Source organism: Balaenoptera musculus, chromosome 7 (genome assembly GCF_009873245.2).
Source record: "Balaenoptera musculus isolate JJ_BM4_2016_0621 chromosome 7, mBalMus1.pri.v3, whole genome shotgun sequence".
In the NCBI taxonomy this organism is placed as follows: domain Eukaryota; kingdom Metazoa; phylum Chordata; class Mammalia; order Artiodactyla; family Balaenopteridae; genus Balaenoptera; species Balaenoptera musculus.
This window is the reverse complement of record NC_045791.1, coordinates 65,810,596-65,835,694: the sequence shown is the minus strand read 5'-3', so window position 1 is coordinate 65,835,694 and position 25,099 is coordinate 65,810,596. Positions and strand designations below refer to the sequence as shown.

At 34.9% G+C, this 25,099-nt stretch overlaps 1 protein-coding gene across 2 annotated transcripts in view; it reads right to left on the bottom strand.

Moving 5' to 3' along the window:
• The window catches only part of ITGAV (integrin subunit alpha V), an 87,784-nt gene that overhangs the window by 8,998 nt on the left and 53,687 nt on the right, over positions 1-25,099 (bottom strand). For both annotated transcript variants that reach the window (XM_036858216.1, XM_036858214.1), the window contains exons 13-26: positions 22,557-22,748; positions 20,119-20,164; positions 18,644-18,751; positions 16,076-16,134; positions 14,373-14,527; positions 11,018-11,155; positions 6,956-7,023; positions 6,199-6,346; positions 5,579-5,671; positions 3,349-3,428; positions 2,894-2,974; positions 2,280-2,385; positions 1,491-1,649; positions 96-209 (exon numbers count right to left, since the gene is read on the bottom strand). In XM_036858216.1, the coding sequence (XP_036714111.1) occupies positions 96-209; positions 1,491-1,649; positions 2,280-2,385; positions 2,894-2,974; positions 3,349-3,428; positions 5,579-5,671; positions 6,199-6,346; positions 6,956-7,023; positions 11,018-11,155; positions 14,373-14,527; positions 16,076-16,134; positions 18,644-18,751; positions 20,119-20,164; positions 22,557-22,748 (1,547 nt within the window). The remainder of the gene's footprint in view (positions 1-95; positions 210-1,490; positions 1,650-2,279; positions 2,386-2,893; positions 2,975-3,348; positions 3,429-5,578; positions 5,672-6,198; positions 6,347-6,955; positions 7,024-11,017; positions 11,156-14,372; positions 14,528-16,075; positions 16,135-18,643; positions 18,752-20,118; positions 20,165-22,556; positions 22,749-25,099) is intronic.

Sequence of the window (25,099 nt, the reverse complement as noted above, 5' to 3'; positions counted from 1 at the left end):
ACAGCTATTGTTCCTTTTGAAATGTTCTTTGGCATCAGTTCTATAATCACATATTTTAAAATATTTAAGGTGCTTGTTGTTGAAATGCCACTTACCAAAGTGTGCACATCTCCTTCACTGAGGGTGAGATCCCGCTTAGTGATGAGATGGTTCCGGTCACCTTGCCCACCAATTGTGTCATTCTTTTCAGTTGTTTGCGAATTTGAGATCTAGGATTACATAAATAAACTGGTGGTAAATAACAATGGAAAATATTTTGCATTGACATTTTGGCATAAACTGTTATACGTGATTGAAATATAGTGACTAAAAATTTGGTATGACAGAAAATTTACCACTTAATATATGGCTAAAACTAAGCAAAGGAAATAAAGATTAGAGTCCTTAATATGCGGGAAAAAAATTACCTCTACCTAGCCATCATTTTCTCCCCTTGCATAGCTAGAGAGGAAACTGATAAAATACTTAGAAAAAGCTTGAAATTTCACAGTGTACATCTGTGATGTATGTCAATCATGAGTATACATTTTTTGCTTTGTTTTCTTAACTTTCCTTACTCCAAACTGTGATAGTTTTTTTTTTTTTAATAGTTTAAAATTTATTTATTTATTTATTTAGTTTTGGCTGTGTTGGGTCTTTATTTCTGTGCAAGGGCTTTCTCTAGTTGCGGCAAGCGGGGGCCACTCTTCATCACGGTGCGCGGGCCTCTCACTATCGCGGCCTCTCTTGTTGCGGAGCACAAGCTCCAGACGCGCAGGCTCAGTAGTTGTGGCTCACGGGCCTAGTTGCTCCGCGGCATGTGGGATCTTCCCAGACAAGGGCTCGAACCTGTGTCGTCTGCATTGGCAGGCAGATTCTCAACCACTGAGCCACCAGGGAAGCCCCTGTGATAGCTTCTTATCCAAACATATGTGCTAGGATGGAGAAGACTATATCCAAATAGAATTCCATAAAATGACATTTTTCTAGGTCAAGTCAAAAGAGCCAAGAGTAAAATGTTATATCTTATCCCAAAGACAAAAATTTCAACATCCAAACACCCTTGACACATATTACATGTGGATAAACCACTCTGCGATAAAACCAAAGTCAAATTGGGTCACTTAAGAATATCTCCGGATGGGAACTCCCTGGCGGTCCAGTGGTTAGGACTCTGCGCTTTCACTGTCAAGAGCGTGGGTTCAATCCCTGGTCAGGGAACTAAGAACCCGCAAGCTGCGAGACACGGCCAAAAAAAACACAAAGAGTATCTCCGGAGGCTCACTAAACACTACATAAATAAATGGTTTACTAGGACTTCACAGAATTCATCCTTACTCATTACACAAATGAACAATTTAATTCATAGTGTACTGGTTATGAACTAAAATATTTTTGCAGGATAGATTTATTATTAAAACAATTGTTTATTTCATGCATTTCTTTTATAGATTTAGAAAGAAAAGCAATAAAATATCATCATAATAAACAGTTGCTATTAAGCACATTACCTTAATTCTCAAAGGGTTGATCTCCATATCTGAAGTGCAGTTCATTGGCCCATCAATATCATATTGAAGGATGTACAACAAAGTGTTATTGTTATATTTGTAAGGCCACTGAAGATTTAGCATTGCCTTGCTGAATGAACTCGGACCGTTATTTCTCAGCTAATGAGGAGAAGGACATGTAAATACTTCGGGCAAAAATCTATTCTATAATCCTTCCCCTACAGCAACTTTAGGAATCATTAAGCAACAGGATTTGAATAACAGCAGTGTTTCCATAGTTACTCTAATATTACAACATGATCATTATTATGCAAAAGAATCAAATTCAACATCTGCCTCTGCGTAGGGCAGTATAAGTCAGGATGAATACATAAACAAAAGAGGAAAACGTGAAAAAGTTACTGATAAGTGGCATAGAAAATTTTCTTCCTACAGAACCAAAATTTTATTCAGTGACGTATTCCTTTTATTCAAGTAGAACTAACTGGTTTTATTTTATTATTAAAATAATAATAAAATGTTATTTTTAAGTTAATTTTATTATTTTTTTTTACTAATTGGTTTTAAACAACAATTTGTATAAACAGCTTTCTTTTACTACTGGAAGCTACCTGTCTAATAAAAATGAACTTAAGAATAGGGAAAAAATTCAAATAAATCTCTGGTACATACTTAAACTATGAAGAGTTTACATAAAAGTTAAATAGACTTGTTTTTTAAAAAGAGCCTATCTATTCCTCTCTTTGTTGGCTCTCTACCAGGTATCAGTTAAATCCAACAGCTGCAAACCTCGTAAATGTGCTGAACAACTGGCCCAACGTCTTCTTCAGTCTCAGGGTTCTCCTTGTGCTCCCAATTTGGAATCGGAAGAAAGATATGATCAGGACTTGAGACTCTAAACAATGACCAAAGAAAACCTACCATGAATATCAAAATGATATGGTCAGTTCATTTTCAAAAGTACCTAGTGTCCAAATGAATAAAATCAGAATTAAAAAAAAAAAACACCATACATTTAACAGACAAAACAAAAACAAAAACTATACTTGTATGTGTACATGCACAGATGGACATACAAACTACTCTTTATTGAATCTAATGTAACAGGTGAATTGATAACAGGTGAACTTTTACATAAAAGTTCAATAAATTTATTTTGTGCCACTTTTGCCATGTCTGGTTTATTTCCAAAGGGTTATCAAATAAATATTCGGGGCTTTGGAATACACCCAGGACCTTCTTCTTTCTACAGAAGCTACAGCTCTAGTAAAACGACACCGAAACATGGAGTGTCTACTATCCAAAAGAAGCTAGGGGCCCTAGGACTTACTTTTAAGAAGTAACTACTTTTGAAGTAGTTTAAATCATGAGAATGAGATACTCAACTGGGTAATCATACTGACCCTCTTATCTCAACAGCAGCTAAAACAGCAAGGTCAACTTTGTAAGATACAACCGGGCTTACTTTGTCAAAAAGATTGGAGCTGAAAAAGAAAAAAATATATGTAGGACTGACTTGAGCATAATCGTCATCAATAGCATACAGAGGCAAATGCAGTGAAACTAAAAGTAAACAAATTAAAAGCGGTAAAGAAATGACAAACTGCACAAATCAAAATAATTCTTTTCATTGGCATTTAATTCCAAGAAGATGATTTTTATTTAACTTTTGTTTTACAAACTCAAAAGCAACATAAATTATTCTTATGATGTAAATATTGATTTTAAAATGCTATAATTAAGTACTAAAATTTTAGTCTATCCTTTTCCAGAATATTTAAGTATATTGCATAACATATTTATAACAAATAATATTTCCTCCATAGTTATTATAAATGGAAAAAAGTTGTTTTCCTACCTTTGGATTTGTAAGTCAAATTTCACGGAAGTATCCATCTCTGATTGCTGGTGCACACTGAAACGAAGACCAGCTAGGAGCTGAAGGAGGAGGGAAAGATGGCAATGTTAGTTAGAACAGTGTCAAATTAGTGAAATTTCAAATCCAGCGTCCAAAGAAAAAAGAATAGGGTTTTTCTGAACTTACAATAAAACTGAAAGTACTCTAGCAAAGATAGTTAAGTCTGATCTTCTATCAAATCTCTATTATTTCAGATACTTGGGCCAATCCATAATGGAGCCTGTTTAACAATGATTAACCATAATTATATCTCCTTATAATATTAACTAATTATCTCCTTATTATATTAACTAATATTAACTTTCTGAAAAATGCAAGAGGAATTGCTTGTTGACCCAATGACGGTATAGTAGTTATGCACAATAATTTGGTGACAGGAAGCTAACACATGAACTTGTGTTAATGGAGCAGGAAGGAAGAAACAGATGGCTTACAAGAGTGAGAGAACTTGGCTAAAAAGGACAGATGTAGGGCCAGAAGCAGAATTTCTCCACTTCACCCACAACTCCATCAATAACAAACATCTTAACTTCTGCAGGAGGAAAATTGTTATTTTAAAGAAAAAACTGAGCTACAAGGTAAGGGAAAGCAGCCTTCTTGGGGGGTCACAAAAATGACCTCTAAAAATGGCCCTTCTAGGGGACCTCGTCAAACTGCCTCCCACTTTACAAAGCTTGGAGCCGGCCACAAGAATCAACCTGGAATTATCTATACTGAGTGAGCAGTGAGTGAGAAAGCTAGAGAGAACGAGAATATAAGAAAATAAAAAGCATGCTCCTGCTTCCCACTAGCTATCTATTTTACATTTGGTAGTGTATATATGTCCATGACACTATCTCAAAGCAGCCGCATAGCACAGGGAGATCAGCTCAGTGCTTTGTGACCGCCTGGGGGGGTGGGATGGGGAGGGTGGGAGGGAGGGAGATGCAGGAGGGAGGAGATACTGGAACGTGTGTATATGTGTAGCTGATTCACTTTGCTATAAAGCAGAAACTAACACACCATTGTGAAGCAATTATACTTCAATAAAGATGTTTAAAAAAAAAAAAAGCATGCTCACTTGTTAATGAAACATTGTAGTTAAAAACTGTGTTAAATACATGTGAAAAAATGCAACTCTGGGTACTTTGTTCAAGCCCTTTTCCCTAAGAGACCTTATATCTAGAAATAATAATGACTTTAATGGAAAATATATTTAAAGAAATATGAAATATTTCTTTTTATTGAAATATATTTGACATATAACACTGTAAATTTAAGGTTGATTTGATACATTTATACACTGTTATATGATTGCCACTGTGGCAATAATTGCACCTCTGTCACATAACATAATTATCATTTCTTTTTTCTGGTTGGAATTATTAAGATCTAGTCTCTTGCAAGTTTGATGATTATAATACGTTACTGTTGTCTATAATCACTATGCTGCACATTAGAGCTCTAGACTTACTTGCAAGTCTGTACCCTTAAACAACATCTAATGGGAGAGATGTTGTTTATATGGGTAGATACGTAATATTCAGCCCCATATTATCATAGATCTTCAAATTACCAATATCTATGTGCTTATTAAATTAAATTCTATCGAAAAGGTAACATGAAATATACTGTTGATTTTTTTTTTCCTTGATAATAGGAATTCTACAAGGTATATTTTTGTTTCCTTTTTAGAGGATTTGGGAAGCAACCCACTGAGCGCTTCTTCTCAAGCTCCTGGGCTCCCTTCTCCACCCCCTGAAGGGGAGCCTGATCTAACCACTGTGCTCTTTGATCCTATTGGGATGACCATATAGGTTTCAAGTTAATGAGATCATTCTAACTCACTTAAGAATGACAGTCTTGGTATTTGTCAGAGTAGCTTTGAGGATGCATTAAAGTGTTAGTTTAAAATATCAAAGTTACAATCTCAGTCCTTAGTTTCAACCATGTTCTCATCCATTTACCAAATTGAAGGTGAAGAGCAGCTTACTGAATACAGGTAATAACACAACCCATTACTTTAGTATCTTAATCAAAACTAAACTCTGATGATCACTACATTCTAAATCAAAGCCAGTTTAGATACTATTTTGAAGTGCTTATAAAAAATGACTATGGACAAACCCACAGAAAAATATGCTATTCTCTATAAAAGAAAAATAAAATCCATTTAATTAAAATGTCTTACTTGAGTTCCAGCCTTCATTGGGTTTCCAAGGTCACATACTACCTGGCGGGTTTGGTTTTCTGTCTTAAAGGCACAGGAAAGTCTTGCTAAAGCCTTTGATAGACAAAGAAAAAGGATTGAAAGGAAAATAAATTAATGACCAAAAAAATGCAGAAGCCATAATAATACTTTAAAGTTCCTAGACAATATCATGCAGGTGGATGTTTAGGTTTCTTGCTTTACAAAGCAAATGCATCTATTTGAGCAATGAGGGGTACGGGGGAAACCAGAATTGTGTACAACTGCCACATATAAAGTCAAAGTGTTTCTGAACAATCCCTAGAGGACATAGATACATAACCGTATTACCTCTGAAAAATTATTTGATGGCCAGGCTTAGACACTTTATCCATCTGACCCTGCTTCAGGCACTTAGCTAGCAGTTTTTTAAATGTCCTATCAATGCATTATGTAAAGTTATTAGGCTTGAAAGGAATTATGTAAGATAGGCACTCCATTGTCTAGCAATTTAGCCTTAGGTAGAATGGGTAAGCTTGTACTACACTAAATAGGGGAGCAGCTCATTAACGTTAATGAGAACTATGAGTGCATTTCGATTTTTAAAGAGGCAGCTTGCTTACTTCACTGTTGCGGACCACCCCGATGAAATCGGCCTGCGGTGGGATGGAAACGATGAGCTCAGCTTCATAGGCACCTTCCCCCTGATTCTGAGCCTTAACAATCAAGGTCAGAGGGTTGTCGTCCCCAATATAGATCTTCTTTTGATCACTACGAGTTAACACAAATCTAGACAATGAAAAAAGACTGCACGGCGAGAGCATGACTATTCAAAGCACTGACATGTTCAACAGTGTCTCGAGATTTTTTAAGACTACTCTACAGCTCAACAGAAAACTGGAAATAGCACACTGGGTGCAAATCCAATGCTTCTCCCAGTAAAAGAAAACACTGATGCCTTTAGCATATCACTATCACTCATATGTATTATGGAAGTAATTTTATATCCCTTTGTACTTATTAATCCCCTGATTTTTTTTCTAAAGGCTGAATTAATCATTTGTCATGATACTCACAATATTCGCTATAATTTATACATCGTATAAAATGGTAGTAAGTCCTTTAGTTAAGAGTATCTTTAAGAGGATATAATGTTACTTTGTGACACTACTCAATGCTGAATAGGAAGAGATCTGTTAACCTAGGTAGCTAGTGAAAACATAGCACCTATTTTTTTAAAGCTCAATATTTATAGCTTTACTGAAAACCATGCATTATCCTCCAATGTAACTAATTCTCATTACTATTACTTTAATAGAAAAATGTGTTCTTTCATTTAAATTTCTTATTATACAGTCTATTATTTGGAGCAAAACTTACCTATCTACAGAAACTTCCAGTTTGGGTTTACAGACATTGTCTTCACCACAGTCAAGCAGAATATGAGCCTAGAAAAAAATTTTATTTTTCTCTACATGAATAAATACCAGTACAGGTCACATATGCAGTGTATATCAATATATATGTGGATGTATATGAATATACATTTATGCACACACGTATATATTTATATATACTCTACTTGTATATATATACCTGAATTCAAAAGGGATCATGGCTGCCTGTTTTTAAATAGGTCAGTCTTAGCTAGTAAGAATGAAAAGGAAGAAAAAGATTCATAGGGTATAATACAATCAGTTGGAACCTTTAGTTGGAACCTTTTACAATTAGTTGGAACAATTAGATAGAACCTAGTTCTATCTCAAATTAAGTTGTTATGATTTTGGAATGAAGTATAGAAGAGAAAGTAATATTCAAGAAATGAGGGTTCTACTTTACTCAGCTGCTGCTAGCTAAGTTGTGTGATCTTGGGCAAAATAAACTCCTTTCTAGAATTTCTCATTATGCCTCTGCAGAGCATAAAAGAATAAGGAGTTGTGGGTATACAGCAGCAATTCAGACAGACAGACCAAAGGGAACAGAAACTGGACAAAAGGAGCCCAGCACTGGCATGGCCATTTGGAAGGAGATAAAGAAAAAGGAACCAAAAGCATTAGAATTAGCAGATCCAAGATAGGTACAATAAGCAAAGACCTGCACTTTCTCCCTCTAGATATGACCATAAGATGTGCCAGCTGGAACATTATAGAAAACCCGATAGCAATAGTGGGAGGAAGCTGAAGAAGTTAGGCAGGATGTGAAAGAAGAAATTGATAAAAGAGGAAATTAAAAAAAGATGAAGCCATTCTTGGTTTGTCTATTGTTAACATCCAAAGGGCTTCAGGCCCAAAGGCAGACAAAAAGGAGAGAAAAAGATTTAAAGGGAAAAAACAGTGACAGGCTTTCTTAAAAAACAAAACAAAACAAAACAAAACAAAAACTGTATGTTTCCAAGTCACAAGGGAGGCACAGCTCCCCAGAATAGAATTGTATGGTAGAGATCTTAACTGTCAGTTTAATTGGGATGAAACCCAACAGTACCTGTGAACTAATTCAATGACCTAGATGTAAACAGTTGCTATGCACTTCAAGAAGATGGAGGGAAAAGGCCAGGACCAGTAGAAGAAATCTGAGGTGACTCCTTAAGTGATACCAAATACAATCACTGCTAATTTAGTTCATGAACAAAGAACGGATATAATGATATGTGATATGGTGTGTATTAAAAGTCCCAGTTAGAATGATGAGTATCTGAAGTTCGGAATGAAAAGTATTATGAAATATTTTTTTTCAACATCTTTATTGGAGTATAATTGCTTTACAATGGTGTGTTAGTTTCTGCTGTATAACAAAGTGAATCAGCTATACATAAACATATATCCCCGTATCTCCTCCCTCTGTGTCTCCCTCCCACCCTCCCTATCCCACCCCTCTAGGTGAACACAAAGCACTGAGCTTTTGTGTATATATGTCAATACAACTCTCTCACTTCCTCCCAGCTTACCTTTTATTATGAAATATTAATAAACTATGGTAAAGGGATATTTGACTAACTACCACTCTACATTGAAGAGAGAGGATTAAACTGGCATTGGTGCAGCTATAGCCTTAAAATATGCTATCAGAAAAGATAGTTTCAGGGATGGAAAAGACAAAGCAATGTCTTCCATTCACAGAGAACTAAATCTCTACAGTTACATACTTAATATCTTGTACAGAGTAAGAACTTAATACATATTTGAATGAATAAATGGAGGGTGGGGAAAAAGAAAAACCCTCTTTCTGTAGGAAGCATGAAATCTCTAACTCCAAAGGATTAGGGTACAGAAAGGGAAACTCAAGAGCTGCCCTGTATGATATAGTAGCCACTAGTGAGCCACATGTGGCTTTTGAGCACTTGAAATGTATCTAACACAACTGGGGAATTGTTTTATATTTCATTTAATATTAATTAATTTAAATTTAAAAACTGATACTTGATTCTGCTACTGAAAAACTTTTAGTATGTTTAGAACAACTTGGCTATGTGAATCTACTTTTTCAATTATAAATTATATGAGTTCTAAATACAGAAAAAATATTTCTGATGAAGCTTTAGCATCTGAATTGAGATGTGTTGTAAGTATATAATACACTCTGGATTTTGAAGACCATAAAAAACAGAACTTAAAAAATTTCACAGAAAATATGACTATTTGGAAATATGGTCTTAAAGAAGTAATTAAGTTAAAATGACATCATTAGGGCAGGCCCTAATCCAATATGACTGGTGCTTTATAAGGAGATCAGGACATAGACACAGAGGGGAAATGATGTGAAGACACAGGGAGAAGATGACCACCTACAAGCCAATGGGAGAGGCCTCAGAGGAAACCAACCCTGCAGACACCTTCATCTCAGACTTTAAGCCTCCAGAATTGTGAGAAAATAAATTTCTATTACTTAAGCCACCCATTCTGTAGTATTTTGTTATGGCAGTCCTAGCAAACTAATACAGATATATTATTAAAATTAATGTCACCAGTTTTCTATGTTTTTTTTTAATGTTACTGACCAATACATTTAAAATTACAAATGTGGCTAACATTATATTTCTAACAGACAGCAGTACTTCGTAGAGAGAGTACAGTAAAAATGTTTGTAATATGACCAGTGAAATAAAGGGCCATTTTAGAGAGAAGTAAATAAGAATGATGGGATAGGTAATTAACATTGAAATGAGAGTACATAACAAAGCTAAGAATACAGAAAAAAAGATGCCTAAGAGTAGGTAATGTCGTTGCTGAAACAAATGTAGAACACAAAGGAAACAAAGATTCAAAGAATGAAGAAAGTGGGGTGGGGACAGGGAAGAAAACCAAATATTACTGAAGTTATTATTCCCTCAAAGTGGTTTCAAAAGTTAACCAATTTGATTAGCTGGCTTTAAACTGTATTGGTATTAAAGAGATTGGTGATCTCAGTAAACTAAACAAAAGTAATGTTAACACTAATAAATAGTTTCCAAAAAATTCTAAAATTATAAAGAGAAAATAATCATAACTCCTATAACAAAACACATAATGTAAAAGGACAAGTAACAATTAACTTTTCTAAAAAATGTAAAATTGAATGACAGACTCTAAGAGGCTCAGCTGTTCATTATTAAATTATTAATCAACATAATATTGTATATCCCCTAAAAATAAAAAATGTAAAAAATATGAACACAGAACTATGTTTACAAGTTCTATATTAATGGGTAGTAGAAAGCAGCATGTATACTATTCACGTGCAAAATGAAATATAAAATAAATTGTTAAAATATAAAAATTACAAAAGACTTTAAAAAATTTTAATTTGCCTTATGCTGCTGTCATGTATAGTCTTCTCAAATTACAAAAATAAAATAGTTTATGAGATCTTAGCAAGTTAGACAAAGAAGTAACAACCTAAATTTAGGGTAAAGCATTCTATGAGAGCAGAAATATTAATCTAAAAATATGAACATGTAATAAAAGAGGAAAAAATAGGAAATACAATAACATTTGAATGTATGGGTTTTACATAGGATTTTCTAAAAATATTTTAATATAGTCTTTATAAAATTTTATGTTGCTATATTAGGTTTTATGAGAAGAATGATTTATGTACTATATATGCATATATGTGTGTACATATACTATTTTTTACAATTAAAATATAAATCAAAGGTAATATAAATAAACTTGTTTAGCAAAATATAAAATACTATGTAAGTAAATTGGCATTTTGTTGTTTTCCTTGAATTATTTTACTGTTTTATGTGTATGAAATGCGACCCTGTCTTCCTCTGCATATCTCTAAGTTCTGAGTGGCTTTAAATGTCTTTGACCTGAAAATCCAGATTCCTTCCCCTCTGACTTCTCTGACTAAAACCCTACATTATAAAAGCAATCCCTTATGCTATTTAACAATATGAACTGTAAGACTTTAAAAAAGATAAAAGTATAAAATTAATGATAAATTAATAAAGTACAGTACCTGTCGACTAATATTGGCAGGAGTGAATTGGTTAAGAATAGGCTGCAAGCCTGTCGCATCAGCAGCTGTTCTATAATCCAACCGATACTCCATAAAAATAGTAATCGGAGTGAGTTTGTCTCTAAATTCAGATTCATCCTAAAAATGGAAAAGCTTTGAATTAATGATGACATCAACCTATGACATCAAGCTATCTGGAGAAATCCATAAGTGCACAATACAAAGCCAGCTGTATTCACCCCTTGATCAAATTCTACAAAAACTCTTTGAAAAACTACACTTATATAAGAATAGAATATCCAAAAAGAAGACTATAATTATCCAGTGAGAACCCTTAATCAACTTTGTTTTATAATGTAATATTTGATTCACACAAAAATATATGAGGCATGGGCTTCCCTGGTGGCGCAGTGGTTGAGAATCTGCCTGCTAATGCAGGAGACACGGTTCCAGCCCTGGTCTGGGAGGATCCCACATGCTGCGGAGCAACTAGGCCCGTGAGCCACAACTACTGAGCCTGCGCGTCTGGAGCCTGTGCTCCACAACAAGAGAGGCCACGACAGTGACAGGCCTGCACACTGCGATGAAGAGCGGCCCCCACTTGCCACAACTAGAGAAAGCCCTCGCACAGAAATGAAGACCCAACACAGCCATAAATAAATAAATTAAAAAATATATATATGAGGCATGTTAATAAAATGAGCACTCAAACACACACCCAATATAAATAATAACTAGGACATAACCTATATTGCTTAAGCTACCCACATGCTCTTTTCTCTTTTCATTCCTTTGTCTTCCTTCCAGAGGTAACCATTCCCTTGCTTGCTTTCAGCAGTTTTACTCTAGTGTGTGTGTCCCTAAACAGTATGTTCTTCAGATTGCTTTTCCTGTTTATTTTAAAATGAGACCATATGTATTCTTCTGTCATTTGCTCTCTGTTCAACACTTTTAAAGGTTCATTCATGCTGTTGCATGTAGCGAGGTTAATTTTTACTGTTCAGTAATATTTATCATATAATAATTTATTTACAATTTATTTATCAATTCTTCTGTCAAAGGTTATTTGGACTGCTTTGGGTCTTTGGTTTGTTTTTGCTATTACCAAAAAACATGTTGTAATGTTGTAATGTATTGTTCTACATAGTGGCAAGGAGATTTGTCAGCTCTGTAAGATACAATATTATTTTCCAAATTCTTCATATTGGCAATTTACACTGCCACAAGCAATGTGTAAGAACTCTGATTAACTCACATCTTGACCAAGCAATAGGTACTGGCAGACTTTGAGTGTAAAATGGTATTTCTTCATAATTGTAACTTGAGGTATTTGTCTTGTTTGCTCACATCATGAATAGTTATTTAATTTAATCAAAAACCTTTCCCTGCACTTAAGTAAGATGGCCATGGTTTCAGTCTATTCATGTGTAAAGTTACACTTCTATACTTTCAATGTTAACCCACCCTAGGATACATCCAAGTTGGTCTGTTTTTTAATCTTTTTTATAAACTGCTAGGATTTACTTTGCTTATATTTGGTTAGTAATTTTACATCTATGTCTTTGTATAAAACTGTCATGAATTTTCCTTGCTTATACTAGCCTCGGTCAGTCTGGGTATCAGTTACACTACCTTCACAGAATAAGCTGGAAATATATTTTATTTTTCTATTCTAAGAGTTTAACATTGGAATGTCTCATTCTTGACAGTTTGGTAGATATTGCCTATAAAATCATCTAGGTCTTGTGATTCCTTTGTGTAAAGATTATTAACTGCCAGTTCAATTTTTTTTAATGGTTTATATGGTTAAATGAATTGTTCGGGTTCTTCAAATGACAGCTGTGTTGTGTTTTTCTAAGAATGTCTTTGCTTTCTCTCAGTTTTTCTATGTCTTAGCACAAGGTTATTCATAATATTTTATTATTTTAATTCCTCCATTATCTATAGGTACATCCTTTTTCAATTCCTATTTTTGTGGAGGTTTTGGGGGGTTTGTTTTTCCTTCATTTTTTTCTCAATCTTTCATTTAAATTAAATAGCATTTAAGGCTATACATTTACCTTTACATTCTGCTTCTGGGATACCCTACACATTTTGATATGTAGTATTTTCATTATAATTCACTTCTAAGTAAATTTCTAATATGATCTCTTTTTTGATCCATAAGTTACTTAAAATCACAATTCCTAATTCCCAATTTATCTTTGTTATTGATTTCTAAAAATTGCACTGTAATCAAATAGCATATTTTCTATGATTCCAATTGTTTCAGATTTGTTCAGACTTCCTTTATATGTATATATGGGGAACTTTTATATTCTCTAATTGTTGGATGTCAAGATCTATATAGGTATATAGGTATACTAAATCGAGCTTGTTAATTATGTTGAGTCTTCTAAATCTTTACTGATGTTTTTGTCTTTTTTTTTTTTTTTTTGGCCATACCATGGGGCATGCAGGATCTTAGTTCCCCGACCAGGGATCGAACCTGCACCCCCTGCAGTGGAAGCATGAAGTGTTAGCCACTGGACCACTGGAGAAGTCCTGATGTTTTTGTCTTTTAAAAAAAATTTCATCCTTTATTTCATTAAACATTTTATACACACTTATATTTTGTAACTGATCATTCTAACATCTCAAGCTTTTGCAGGACTAAGATTTATTTGCTGTGTCTTCTAATGGCTTATTTCCTGGTGTGTTTAGTACTTTTTTTAGAAATGAATTCCTATTTGATTGAACTTAACCTATGGGACCCATACTAGATTGTTCCAGTGAGACCTTGTATTTACTCTTGCAGGAGTCAGGGCGCATCTTTGTTTTGGGAACACTTTAGCCTTGTGGAAGACTCTGCACCTAATGCAGGAGGCTCAGGTCAGACCCCTGGTTTGCAGAAGGCCCCAGGCGAGCCTGAACCCCTGTGCTGGTGTCTGCAAATACAGCTCACCCTCCGCCCAGTCTCCATCCCTCCCTCCCTAGTCATCCTGGCTCATACACTTGCTTACAACTCACAAGTCAGGTTTAGACAATGGAGTTTTTTCATTGATTGCTTATGGCGGGGGGCAGGGGGGTGGGGTGGATTTCTTTTACTGTCTTGAGAGTCCAGCAATATTTAAGAAATATATTTGTCATAATTTATTCAGTAGCATTGTTGTGGAAAGGCCACGTGCAATATCCAGTCTGACAAGCGTAGAAGTCCATTACTCAAGTTTGACTCTTTAAAAAGCCCAATTTCCTCAAATGCATTTTTCTGTCTTCTTTTTGATTTACTACCCAAAAAATTTACAGAAAGTGAAAATCATTTAGGTGAAAAGAAAAAATAATAAGTAGAAAGAAGAGATAATGGATAATCTCTTACCCGCAGATATGCTATTAGTTCTTCACATTGCATCTGTCCCCCCCTTGAGATGGTCATGTTCTTGGAGTGACCCGGGGACCTGTTATGGAGAAACAGTGCTCGTCGAATTGCTCCTTTTTGCTTGAGTTTATCCAAAAGAAGCTCCACCTGGAAGTCTATACAAACCAAAGGATTTATAACCAACATAATCTTTATGGACACCTATCTGTCCTAAATATCTCGAGTTTTCATTTAAACAGAGATACATATTTATCCCTTAAGAAGTAATCTGCTTCTGATTCATTAAAAATGTCTATACATTGTAGTGAGATGACAACAGATTAATTCTGAATAAATATTTAATAATTAAATAACTGATCCAACTATCCCCAAATTAATGTCATCTATTAAATGGAGACAATAGATAATGATGGTAATAAAACAACTATCAGATAGAGGGGAAATTTTTTCTTTTAATTTAAGCTGAGAGGAGGAAGTTCAGGAATAAAATATATGAATTAAGACTTTTATCACTAATGCAGGTAGCAGGACTCTTGCTGACTGTGATTAAGAAATGTTTACTAATATGCACCCACACCCCATACCATTACATTCACCATCATGACGAATGAGCAGTTTGCATCACTTGCAACTCCTACTTCTAATGAAGCTACTGTATCAAACTATCAGGTAAATATGTCCCTCAAGAAGCAAATGACCAAATATAGCTGACTGGGTCAAGAATCATCTTAAAATGAATGTGCAGCCAGTGAACAGTCTGAAGCACAGTTGCTAGATTACTGCCTTCTAACATCAGTTCTTCTTTAAATAGTTTCTTCAAAGGAGTTAAGAGTGCAGATCTTTAAAACCACAAATCTCTTCCTAAGTTTCTCTAAATGTTGAACTTCATGTCAAATTTGAGTGAAAAGCCAGGGTCATTTTGCTTCTCGTTCTGTTCCACCCACCCTTTGAGAAATAGCAAGCTCCTGCTTCTGGCCTCTTGAAATTGTCATTTCCCCTGTGCAAAATACTCCTCCAGACATCCCTTAGCTCCTTCATTTCCTTCAGGTCTTTACTGAAAAGTTACCTTCCAGAGAGACCCTTTCTTGCTACTCTATGTGAACTTTCACGCACAAACACACCCCACAACAGACTCAGTCCTCTATCCGGAGCCTTACTGTTATTCCTTAGCACATATACCGACAAATCTCCACAACAGTTACTTAACTCTCCTACCTTGCTCTCATAATCACAAAAACCATTTTTTTGGAATGGAAGAGTCAAGTTGGAATTTGCTGTGTGGGCTGAATTTAGTGGTCTAACTTTTTTTCCTTCTCTCTATTTCTAAACCACCTCTACTCTGGAGATTACTGCGGCTTCTCTAAGACATAAAGTATAAACTTTTCAGTAGGTCATTGACTTATAAACAATGATACTTATTTCTCCTAGAGTTCATTTGTCTCACAATGATAACTGTTTAACTTTCTGAAGGCCATATTTACCACTAATTGTTCACAATGTCAATAAATGTATTATTTCTGAATTGGCTTAAGAGTTGTCAAACAAAATAATTATGTTGCAATATTAAATGTCTTTAAGTATAAACATTCAAATAAAAAGCAATAACAACTACTTGAATAACTATTCAAATGTCCTAAAACATTTTTTAAGTGCTGTGTATGTAGCATCATTAAAATAATATAATTTTTCCACAGAACACTTACTAAGTTTCGTGGGAAGTGCTCCTTTGCCATCTGCCTTTAAGCAGAACCTGACATTAAAACTGTAGAAAAATAAAAAATACATACAAATCCCATAATCCAGGTTAGACATTTTTCCCATTTATATAGCATTATTTATTTATTTGTTTGTTTGTTTATTTATTTATCTTGGAATTGGAATTACAATTCGAACTTTAAAATACCATAAAGTCTCATCACAATGCCTACAATTAATTTTTTTAAAAAGACAGTAAAAGAGATTATCTATGCCTCTCTTATTCTCTTATTTATTATTTGAAAAACTCACTATAGGTGACATAATCTGATATTACCATGTAACAGTTTCCCCCTTTCCCCCCAAAATACACAAAATAGATGAAATTATAGTATATTGCTTAAAAAATTAAATATTTACCCTATGCCAGTTTAGGATACCTTATACATGCTCATTCTTCATAATAACCTATTAGATAAGCTATCATCCCTATATTACAGATTGAAAACTGAGGCTTGGATGGTATTAATTTTCCCATTTTCATGGAACACATATTGAACAGAATTCAAATACAAACTCTGGTCTGTACGATTCTAAAACTTTTGTTGTTGTTACACTTTTGTTACACTGATAATATTTATTTTTTGTTGTTGTTGTTACACTTTTGTTACACTGATAATATTTATTTAGCTAGACATTTTTTTATTATCACCCAAATCTCACATTTCTTTTTCTTTTAAATCTCATATTTCTAATACTTAGTTCACATTGTGAAGCCTTATATCTTTCTTTATGTCTTAACATTATTTTTAAAACATGAAGCTATACAGAATAACCTAACTCACCCTTCAGTAATTTAGGCATGTTTCCTTTCATGGAAAGGAATGAGACCAAAAAAAGAGAAAAAGAAAAGAAAAGAATTTCCTAACCTCCTCTCAAGCTTATAGAATCTGTTGATAAATTTAAATGGGAGAAATGACAGTCCAGATTTAAAATAAATGTCTCACTTATGAAAAAGCCCCATAAAGCTCCCTTTAATTAGCAAGCTCCTCTAGAACAGTATTTTCACAATTTATTACTAGGTTATGACCTCAGTTTAATGGGTGTGTCTAGCATCTTAAAAAAATGAATATGTAAAATTGACTTAAGTATCAAGGGTAAGATTTCATGAAACTTTTGTTTTAATTACATGCATGTGTTTACTGGATTATGATGTAAAATGTATTTCATCCTACACGCCATATTCGAAAACATATGAAAGCTACTGCTCTAGTTAGTGTATTTAAAGCCTTCACCTTTTTGCCATAATCATAAGCACATCATCAGCAATGTGCAGCAGCTTCACCAGGACACAAAGGGTGAGTGAAGGGATGAAAGTCAGTAAAACTTACAAAATCTTGAAAACAACTTCACTGCCAGTCAATGAAAATGAAGACCAAATATTACTGAATTTTTAATGCAATCCAATGAAAGAAATAAAATTTTTTATTATATGCATGTTTAATATATTTTATTATAAACAAAATTTTGAAAAATGATTTTCATAACAATAATAAATAATTCAAAAACAAAATCAGAAAAAAATATCTTTTCATTAGCTCTTCTGAAGGAAAATTTTCCCAGCTTCCAATCATTTTACCCTTCTTATGTAAGTTCTCTCTGATTTTTCTATGTGAGCAAGGAACATGAAGTGAACAGTGTTTCCCAAAGTGGAGTACTCATGGTGAGGTTTTGTTTTTTTTTTCTTTGGCCATGCCATGCGGCTTTCGGGATCTTAGTTCCCCGAGCAGGGATTGAACCAGGGCCCGTGGCAGTGAAAGCGCAGAGTCCTAACCACTGGACCACCAGGGAATTCCCCATGGTGAGTTTATATATGGGTCAAGACTTTTCATTATTAATTTTATGTTTATTTTGACATGTATGAGAAAGACACTGGTTTCTCTATTTTATTTTAATATGTTTTAAAGTAAATCATGAGTCAGTTTAAAGAAAAAAGCCTTAAGAAAATTATAAATACAGGTAGAATGGAAACATAGCAAAAAATCATACAACATAGAGAAAAGTAACATACAAATAATGGAAACTTAAGAAATACTGGACTAGAGAAGAATTCAGACATGAAGCTTACAAGAAAATATATTTTTCTTTAGAAACTAGTAAAAGAACAAGTAGAAGACCAATATGTTAAAGCAAACTATTTTTTTCGTACAGCTAGTCACAGATATTAAATCTGAAAAAGATCATTAGTTTTTAAAAATTAAAATCAAAATGTTCACAGGCTTGTTTAGCATTAAATATGAGTTCTGAAATCTTATTGACTTTATCTTTGAATATATTTACTGAGCATGCATAATTTTTAAAAATTACTTTTTTACTAGTTTACAGCATATTTCTAGAGCCTTCTACATATCTTCTTTGGAACAATATTTCTATAATTCAATCTATGACAAGAAAATAGAGTGTACCCACAGAAACTGCTTTAGCAATATTTCAGCCTCCCCCTCCATTTTCAATTGTTTTTATAATGACTGAACCAATAATCACAATAATAACTATTACTAAACAAACAGCCTTACCAGGAAACTTTGAGATCTGTCCCAGGCAGTGGGCAGGTTTTATTGTCTTGATTTAAAATGCTAGGATACACTTCAAGGCCAGCATTTACAGTGATAACTGGTCTGGCCCTGGTTTAAAAAAAAAGATAAGAAAAAAAAAAAAGTTATTTAAAATGTTAGATTGATCTAAGCATTTCAGGTTCACATTCACTGCGTATACAGTGTGATGTTCACTAAAGCAGTGTTTATAATAGCAAAAAGAATAGAAACAACCTAAACTTAGCATGACCAAATATTCCAGCTTGCCCAGGACTGTCTTGACTTTATCAGTGAAAGTCCCATGACCTGGTAAATCCCCCTCAGTTCCAGGCAAAGCAGGACCACTGGTCACAACCTATCTGAACGCAGCCCGTTAAAGCAAGATGGTTAAACAAGTTGTGGGATATCTACCTAATGCAGTACAATACAGTGGGGGAAATGAGTGCTGTAAAGCCATCTGTGCTAATATGGGATGATATTAGCCAAGACATAATGAGAGGAAAAAAACACCATGTACAAAGGATGCATACACACACACATATAATTTTTAATGCACAGAATATTTCTGATAGGATATACTAATAAACTAGTAACTGGTGTGAGAGGAAGTATATTTCTGTTATTGTATGCCCTTTTTACATTGCTTGAATTTTTACCACATGTATGTATTACTTTGTTAATAGCAATTTTAAAAACTGAAACAATAAATTAAAATACAGTTTCCAAAATTCAGATGCACAGGTTTACACTCTGTACAAAAATACAGCAGCCTCAGGGCAGTGTATCTGTCTCAATCATGATAAATCCTGGAATCTGTACGGACACAAGCTGCCCCGAGAAGCACAATCAAGTTGACCCATCACAACCTCCACTACACAGTACCAGTGTTCGTTTTCCTGCCATGTATAAGCACAGTCCATAGAGGTGTAAACATCTTAATCTACTTGGGATGCTAGTTGATATTGTAAGGCACGAGGAATTGATGAAATTCAGAGAAATACTGGAATATGTATGAAGCTGGGAAATGGAGATATGTGGATTTATACATATTGCTCTAATAAAAATATTCATTTGGGGAATCATTACATACTGCCCTTGTGGTCACAGAATGCTGTGGCACAAACACCAAGTTAAGTTCTTGTCTCTTAGAGGAAAATGTAAACTCCTATAATTTTAAACTCATGTAATCTAAAACACAGGAGAACATCTGTGAACATAATTTAAAGAACAAAAAGGGAAAATTCTGAATGCTTTCCTAAATAAAAAAATCTATAGCTTTCTCTACTTTGGGATCTCTTTGTATCATTACTACTTGCCTGAAGCAAATCTTGAATAGAAAGAACAAATTTTATCATTACTTCAAGAAAATTAAACTGAAATTCAAACACTGGTACTTAACTATAAAACTTTCATATAATTCATAATATTCCTATATTACCAGATATGGAAATGCTTACCTGTATAATACAGCTCTATCTACACCAAAAGCTCCTACAATTAAGTCTTAAAAGAGAGCAGAAAAATACGTTAATAATAATTTTTTTTAACTCACATACCTTTCCATAAAGCTCTCAATGCATATAATAAAGATACAGACATATAGTCTCAAAACTATTCTTCATTAAGTGGTTGTAAGACAACATCTAAAAGGCTAAAATGTATATGAAAACTTTAAATATGCTATCATCAATGGCAAACACTCATCATAAAACTAATTTTTTCATCCATGCAGGTAGACAAGAATCTTTTTAATGGATACATAGTAAAAATCAGCAACAATAAGGAAGTGTACACCACACAAACACACACATTCCCAAAGGAAAAGGCTTTATAGATGCCTGTGGATTTTACAAATTTCTCTCTTTTTTTTCGTTTACTTATTTTGTTTCGAAAACAAAACAAAACCAAAACAGCACAATACATATACAGTTGGTCCCTGAACAACATAGGTCTGACCTGCGCGGGTCTAGAACTGTGCGCGTCTACTTATACGTGGACTTTTTTCCCACTGAATACATACTATAGCACTACACAACCTGAGGTTGGCTGAATCCGCAGAGGTGGAACTGTGGATACAGAGGGCCGAGTGTACAGTTAGTTATATGTAGATTTTTGACTGTGCAGAAGGTTGGCACCCCTAACCCTCACGTTGTTCAAGGGTCAACTGTACTTAGAATGCTTAGAATGACAGCAGATAGCATCCAAATCAACAAGAATACAACACATTAGTTTTTATACATAGCTGGTACCACTGGTTCACAATTAGGAAAAAATGAAATCAGAACTCTCTCTCTTATACCCAAGCTAAATTTGACGAAGCCCTTTCTAAGCAGAAAGAACATGAGAAACCATAAAGACAGGTAAAATGGATTACATAAAAATTAAGAATTTCTTTATGCCCCAAAAGAAAACATGACAAAACTGAGAAATATATATAAGAGTTAAGGAGTTAAAACCCTCAATATTTAAGGAACTGCCACAAGTTTAAAAAAAATGAATGAAAGAAAAGAAAAACAACATTCCAACAGAAATGGAGAAAAAAAGATGTAGAAAGGAAATTCACAAAAGTAAATATATATATGCAAGTAAACAAAAATGCTTATTTCTCTCACTAATAATCCAAAATGGTAGATTAAAACAAAATAACATTTTCCACCTATCATATAAAGTTATTTTAAAAAGAAATAAAAGATGACAACCAGTGTGGGCACAAATGTGGGAAAATAACTCGCTTACTGCTGGTGAGTGCTTAAAAAAGTTGCAAAACTTTCTTTAGAGGGATTAGGATTGTAATTTGACAAGGTGTAACAACAGCCTTAAAAAAAAAGTGCCTAATCTTTGACATAGCAATTCTAGAATTTTGTCCTAAGGAAATAATCAGAGGAATGCACCAGAATTATATATAAGGATACAAATGCCCCAAAATAAAGTTATATAAGATATGATACAAATATTTGATAGAATGGAAAACATAAATTCATGCTTCAGAAGAATAATAACATGGGGAAATATCTAATACTTTAAGTGAATAAAATATGCTAATAACAGTTAAAAAAATTGTGTGAATGCACTGGAAAAAAGAAAGCATATTGTAAGATATGCTTTGCTATATTTTCTAAAAGTTCTATAATAAATATATTACATTTATAACAAAGAATTCTTGAAATAACACTAACATAGATAAGAATCTACTTCATGTCCTATTTCTAAAAGCACTTCAACATATTATATATTGAGCTCATTAACTGTTTCAACAGCTAAGTAATTAAATTTTCCGCATTATATTTCATTTAAAGAATATATCCATTATGATCCTAGATCCATTAAAATATTCCAAAGTATATAAGAGCCAGAAAAAGGCCTCACTCTCTGTACCGGCACAAACCAGTGGGCAACCTTGGGCAAATTACTTTTCTCAGTCTTTTTTCTCATCCAGAAAATGACGTAATAATGAGCTGAGCTAGCTCATATTCCTCACCAGCCTTATTGGGAGAATTTACTGAGATAATATATTTCGTAAAAATCACGATGATTAGTCAAGTCCATAAAACTGCTAGACCATTAAAAACAAAAAGAGATGGCTGACATTTGAAAACTTAGACTGAGCTTTTGTTTATAGCTTCCACATTCTGACATTTCATTACAGACTTGAAGACAATGAAAGAAGAACTAAGAGTACATGCTTTATATTGGAAGCTCCCAGGAAACAGAGCTGTCTGTGCTTTGTATCCCCTCAGTGACGAGAACAGTGCCTTGAACAACGGCAGGGGCTTGAACAGTAGTTGAAATACTGAATTTAGATGATTTATAACAGAAATCAAGAGAGCAGTAACTAATACTACTTGCTATTAGGACCAAAAACTCTAAGACGCTCTTTGTATTGCTAGGAAAGCACCTGGATATCCATTCTTGTCTATATCCGTGGCTCCTTTCATTGAATAGCCAAAGCTTGGTGGCATGCTCCGAGCAGCCCACTTCCCTTTAAGGATCTGAGATGGTACCGCATTCAAGCCTGTGGGTCTTCCATTGAAAATATAAACAATTCCTTTTTTATCTTCACCCCCATATGGAGCAGCAATTGCAATATCTGAGAGGGAAAAGGAAGAGGGGAAGAGGGAGGAGAGGGAAAAGAGGGACGGGAGAAGGTGAGGAAGAAAGGAGGAAAGGAGAGTGGGAGGGAGGAGGGCAAGGATGGAGAGAAGGAAGTCTTAGTACTCATCATTATTTCCGTGGAAAAGATCTTAATATCTTTAGAACCCATGTATCATGTTTATCGAAGTTCAGTAGGGTACTCTTTTTTTTTTTTTTTTTAACCAATGCCATAAAACCTTTATTTCCACTGGGATTGCATGTGCAATTCTCTTCTCTTTCTGGGAAAGAACTTTTCCCATTCCCCACTCCAGGACACATCCTGGCCATTCTCTCCTCTCCCTTTGGCTGGGCTACCCCATGGGACCTAGGAGACTTCCTGTGGCGGGGAGTTGCGCAGGAAGCAGAGGCAGCTGTGGTCCCACGGCACCCTCATGTGGTGATGTCCAAGATGACAGCCTGCTACTCAGAGTAGGAAGCCCTCCAAGAAGGGCTGAGTCCTCTGGGCAGCCAGTCTCTCTACTTCAGGCAAAGCAGCCATGCGTGGTGGCAGTAGGGTACGCTTAATTCAAAAGCAACAACCAAATTCAAGGAGATTCAAGCAAAACTGTATGGAAATGATATTAATTTGGAGCCAGGTATTCCGGGTCTGACCTTGGACAAATCACTTAACCTTTCTGGACCTCAAATGCCTCATCCTTAAAATAGAGGGGAAGGGACATGTAAAAAGATTCATCTAAGGTTCATTCTAGCTCTTAAAATTCTAGTTAATTTAGTTGGGCATGGTTTTCAGGTTTTTTTTGAGAAGTCAACCTGACTCAGAAAGTTGAAAGTTATGATTTCATCTCTATCTTGCTCAACTTATACTGAAATGAAATAAACAAATAAAAAGTTTGAAATGCTTTAAAACCAAAACAAAACAGTACACCAAATAGTCACTATGACCTTTCCTAACTCTAGAATATATTACAAATAATTATGTCCACTTCCCTCTATCTTTGCTGGTTCCACCCTGGACAAGCCATTCTCATTCTTTGCCTGGACCCCTAAAGCAGCCTAAGTGGCCTCCCACTTCTACTCTTGTCCCTATAATCCATTCTCTTCAAAACTGCCAAATGTTAATATCATGTTATCTTCCTTCTTTTTTTTTTTTTTTTAGGTTTTTTTTTTTTTAATTTTTTATTTATTTATTTATTTATTTATGTCTGTGTTGGGTCTTCGTTTCCGTGCGAGGGCTTTTTTTTTCTAGTTGCGGCAAGTGGGGGCCACTCTTCATCGCGGTGCGCGGGCCTCTCACTGTCGCGGCCTCTCCCGTTGCGGAGCACAGGCTCCAGACGCGCAGGCTCAGTAGTTGTGGCTCACGGGCCTAGTTGCTCCGTGGCACGTGGGATCTTCCCAGACCAGGGCTCGAACCCGTGTCTCCTGCATTGGCAGGCGGATTCTCAACCACTGCGCCACCAGGGAAGCCCTATCTTCCTTCTTAAAATCCTTATTTCCCAAAGCATTTACGTGTTACCTGGTTTGTCCATTCACCACCCCACTCCCAACCCCAATTCTACTCTCACTCACTCTTCCTAACAGTCCTGGCCCTTTTCTCTGTTTCTTAAACTCAGCAAGCTAGTCCCCAGCTCTGGATTTATACTTGCTGTTCCCTCTGCCTCAACAGTTCTTGCTCCAGAGCTTATCAAGCTTTGCTCCTTCTGTTTGTCCAAATCACAGTTCAAATGTCATCTTGTCAGAGAGGTCTTCCCTGGCCATCCTATGGAGCAAAGCACTCTCCCCTCTCCATCTAGGTACTCTCTATCACGTTACCTTGCCTTTTTTTGTTTAAACCCACAGCCTTTATCACCATCTGAATTTCCCCTTTATGTGTTTACTCTGTGGCTCCTCCACAAAACATAATTTCATGAGAGCAAGGATGTGTCCATCTTGCCTATGACAGCCCCTATGTACCAGCCATTCCAAACTGACTCAATTTACTTAATATACCCGAAATGTTTTCAGCCCCCTCAATGCTGCAACCCCTGAGACATCAAGGACACCTTGGTCACATCTTTTCTTTAAGACCATTATGCCCAAGAATATCTCAAGCACTGTGATGACTACATTCTAGTGTTTACTTGTTCACATTAAACTTGCTCCTACTGATGCTAAATTCCTTAAGGACATGGATGGGCTCTAATTTATCCTCTCATTTTTAGCACTTAAAACAGTGCTTGGCCTGCAGTAAGCGCCAACTAAGAATTTGTTATCCTTAAATAAAAAGTAGTATTTAAATTATGTAAGAGTCCTTCTTTATCTTTTTTTAAGTTTCAAAAGATAAATATAACTTCTAAATTGACATGTGCA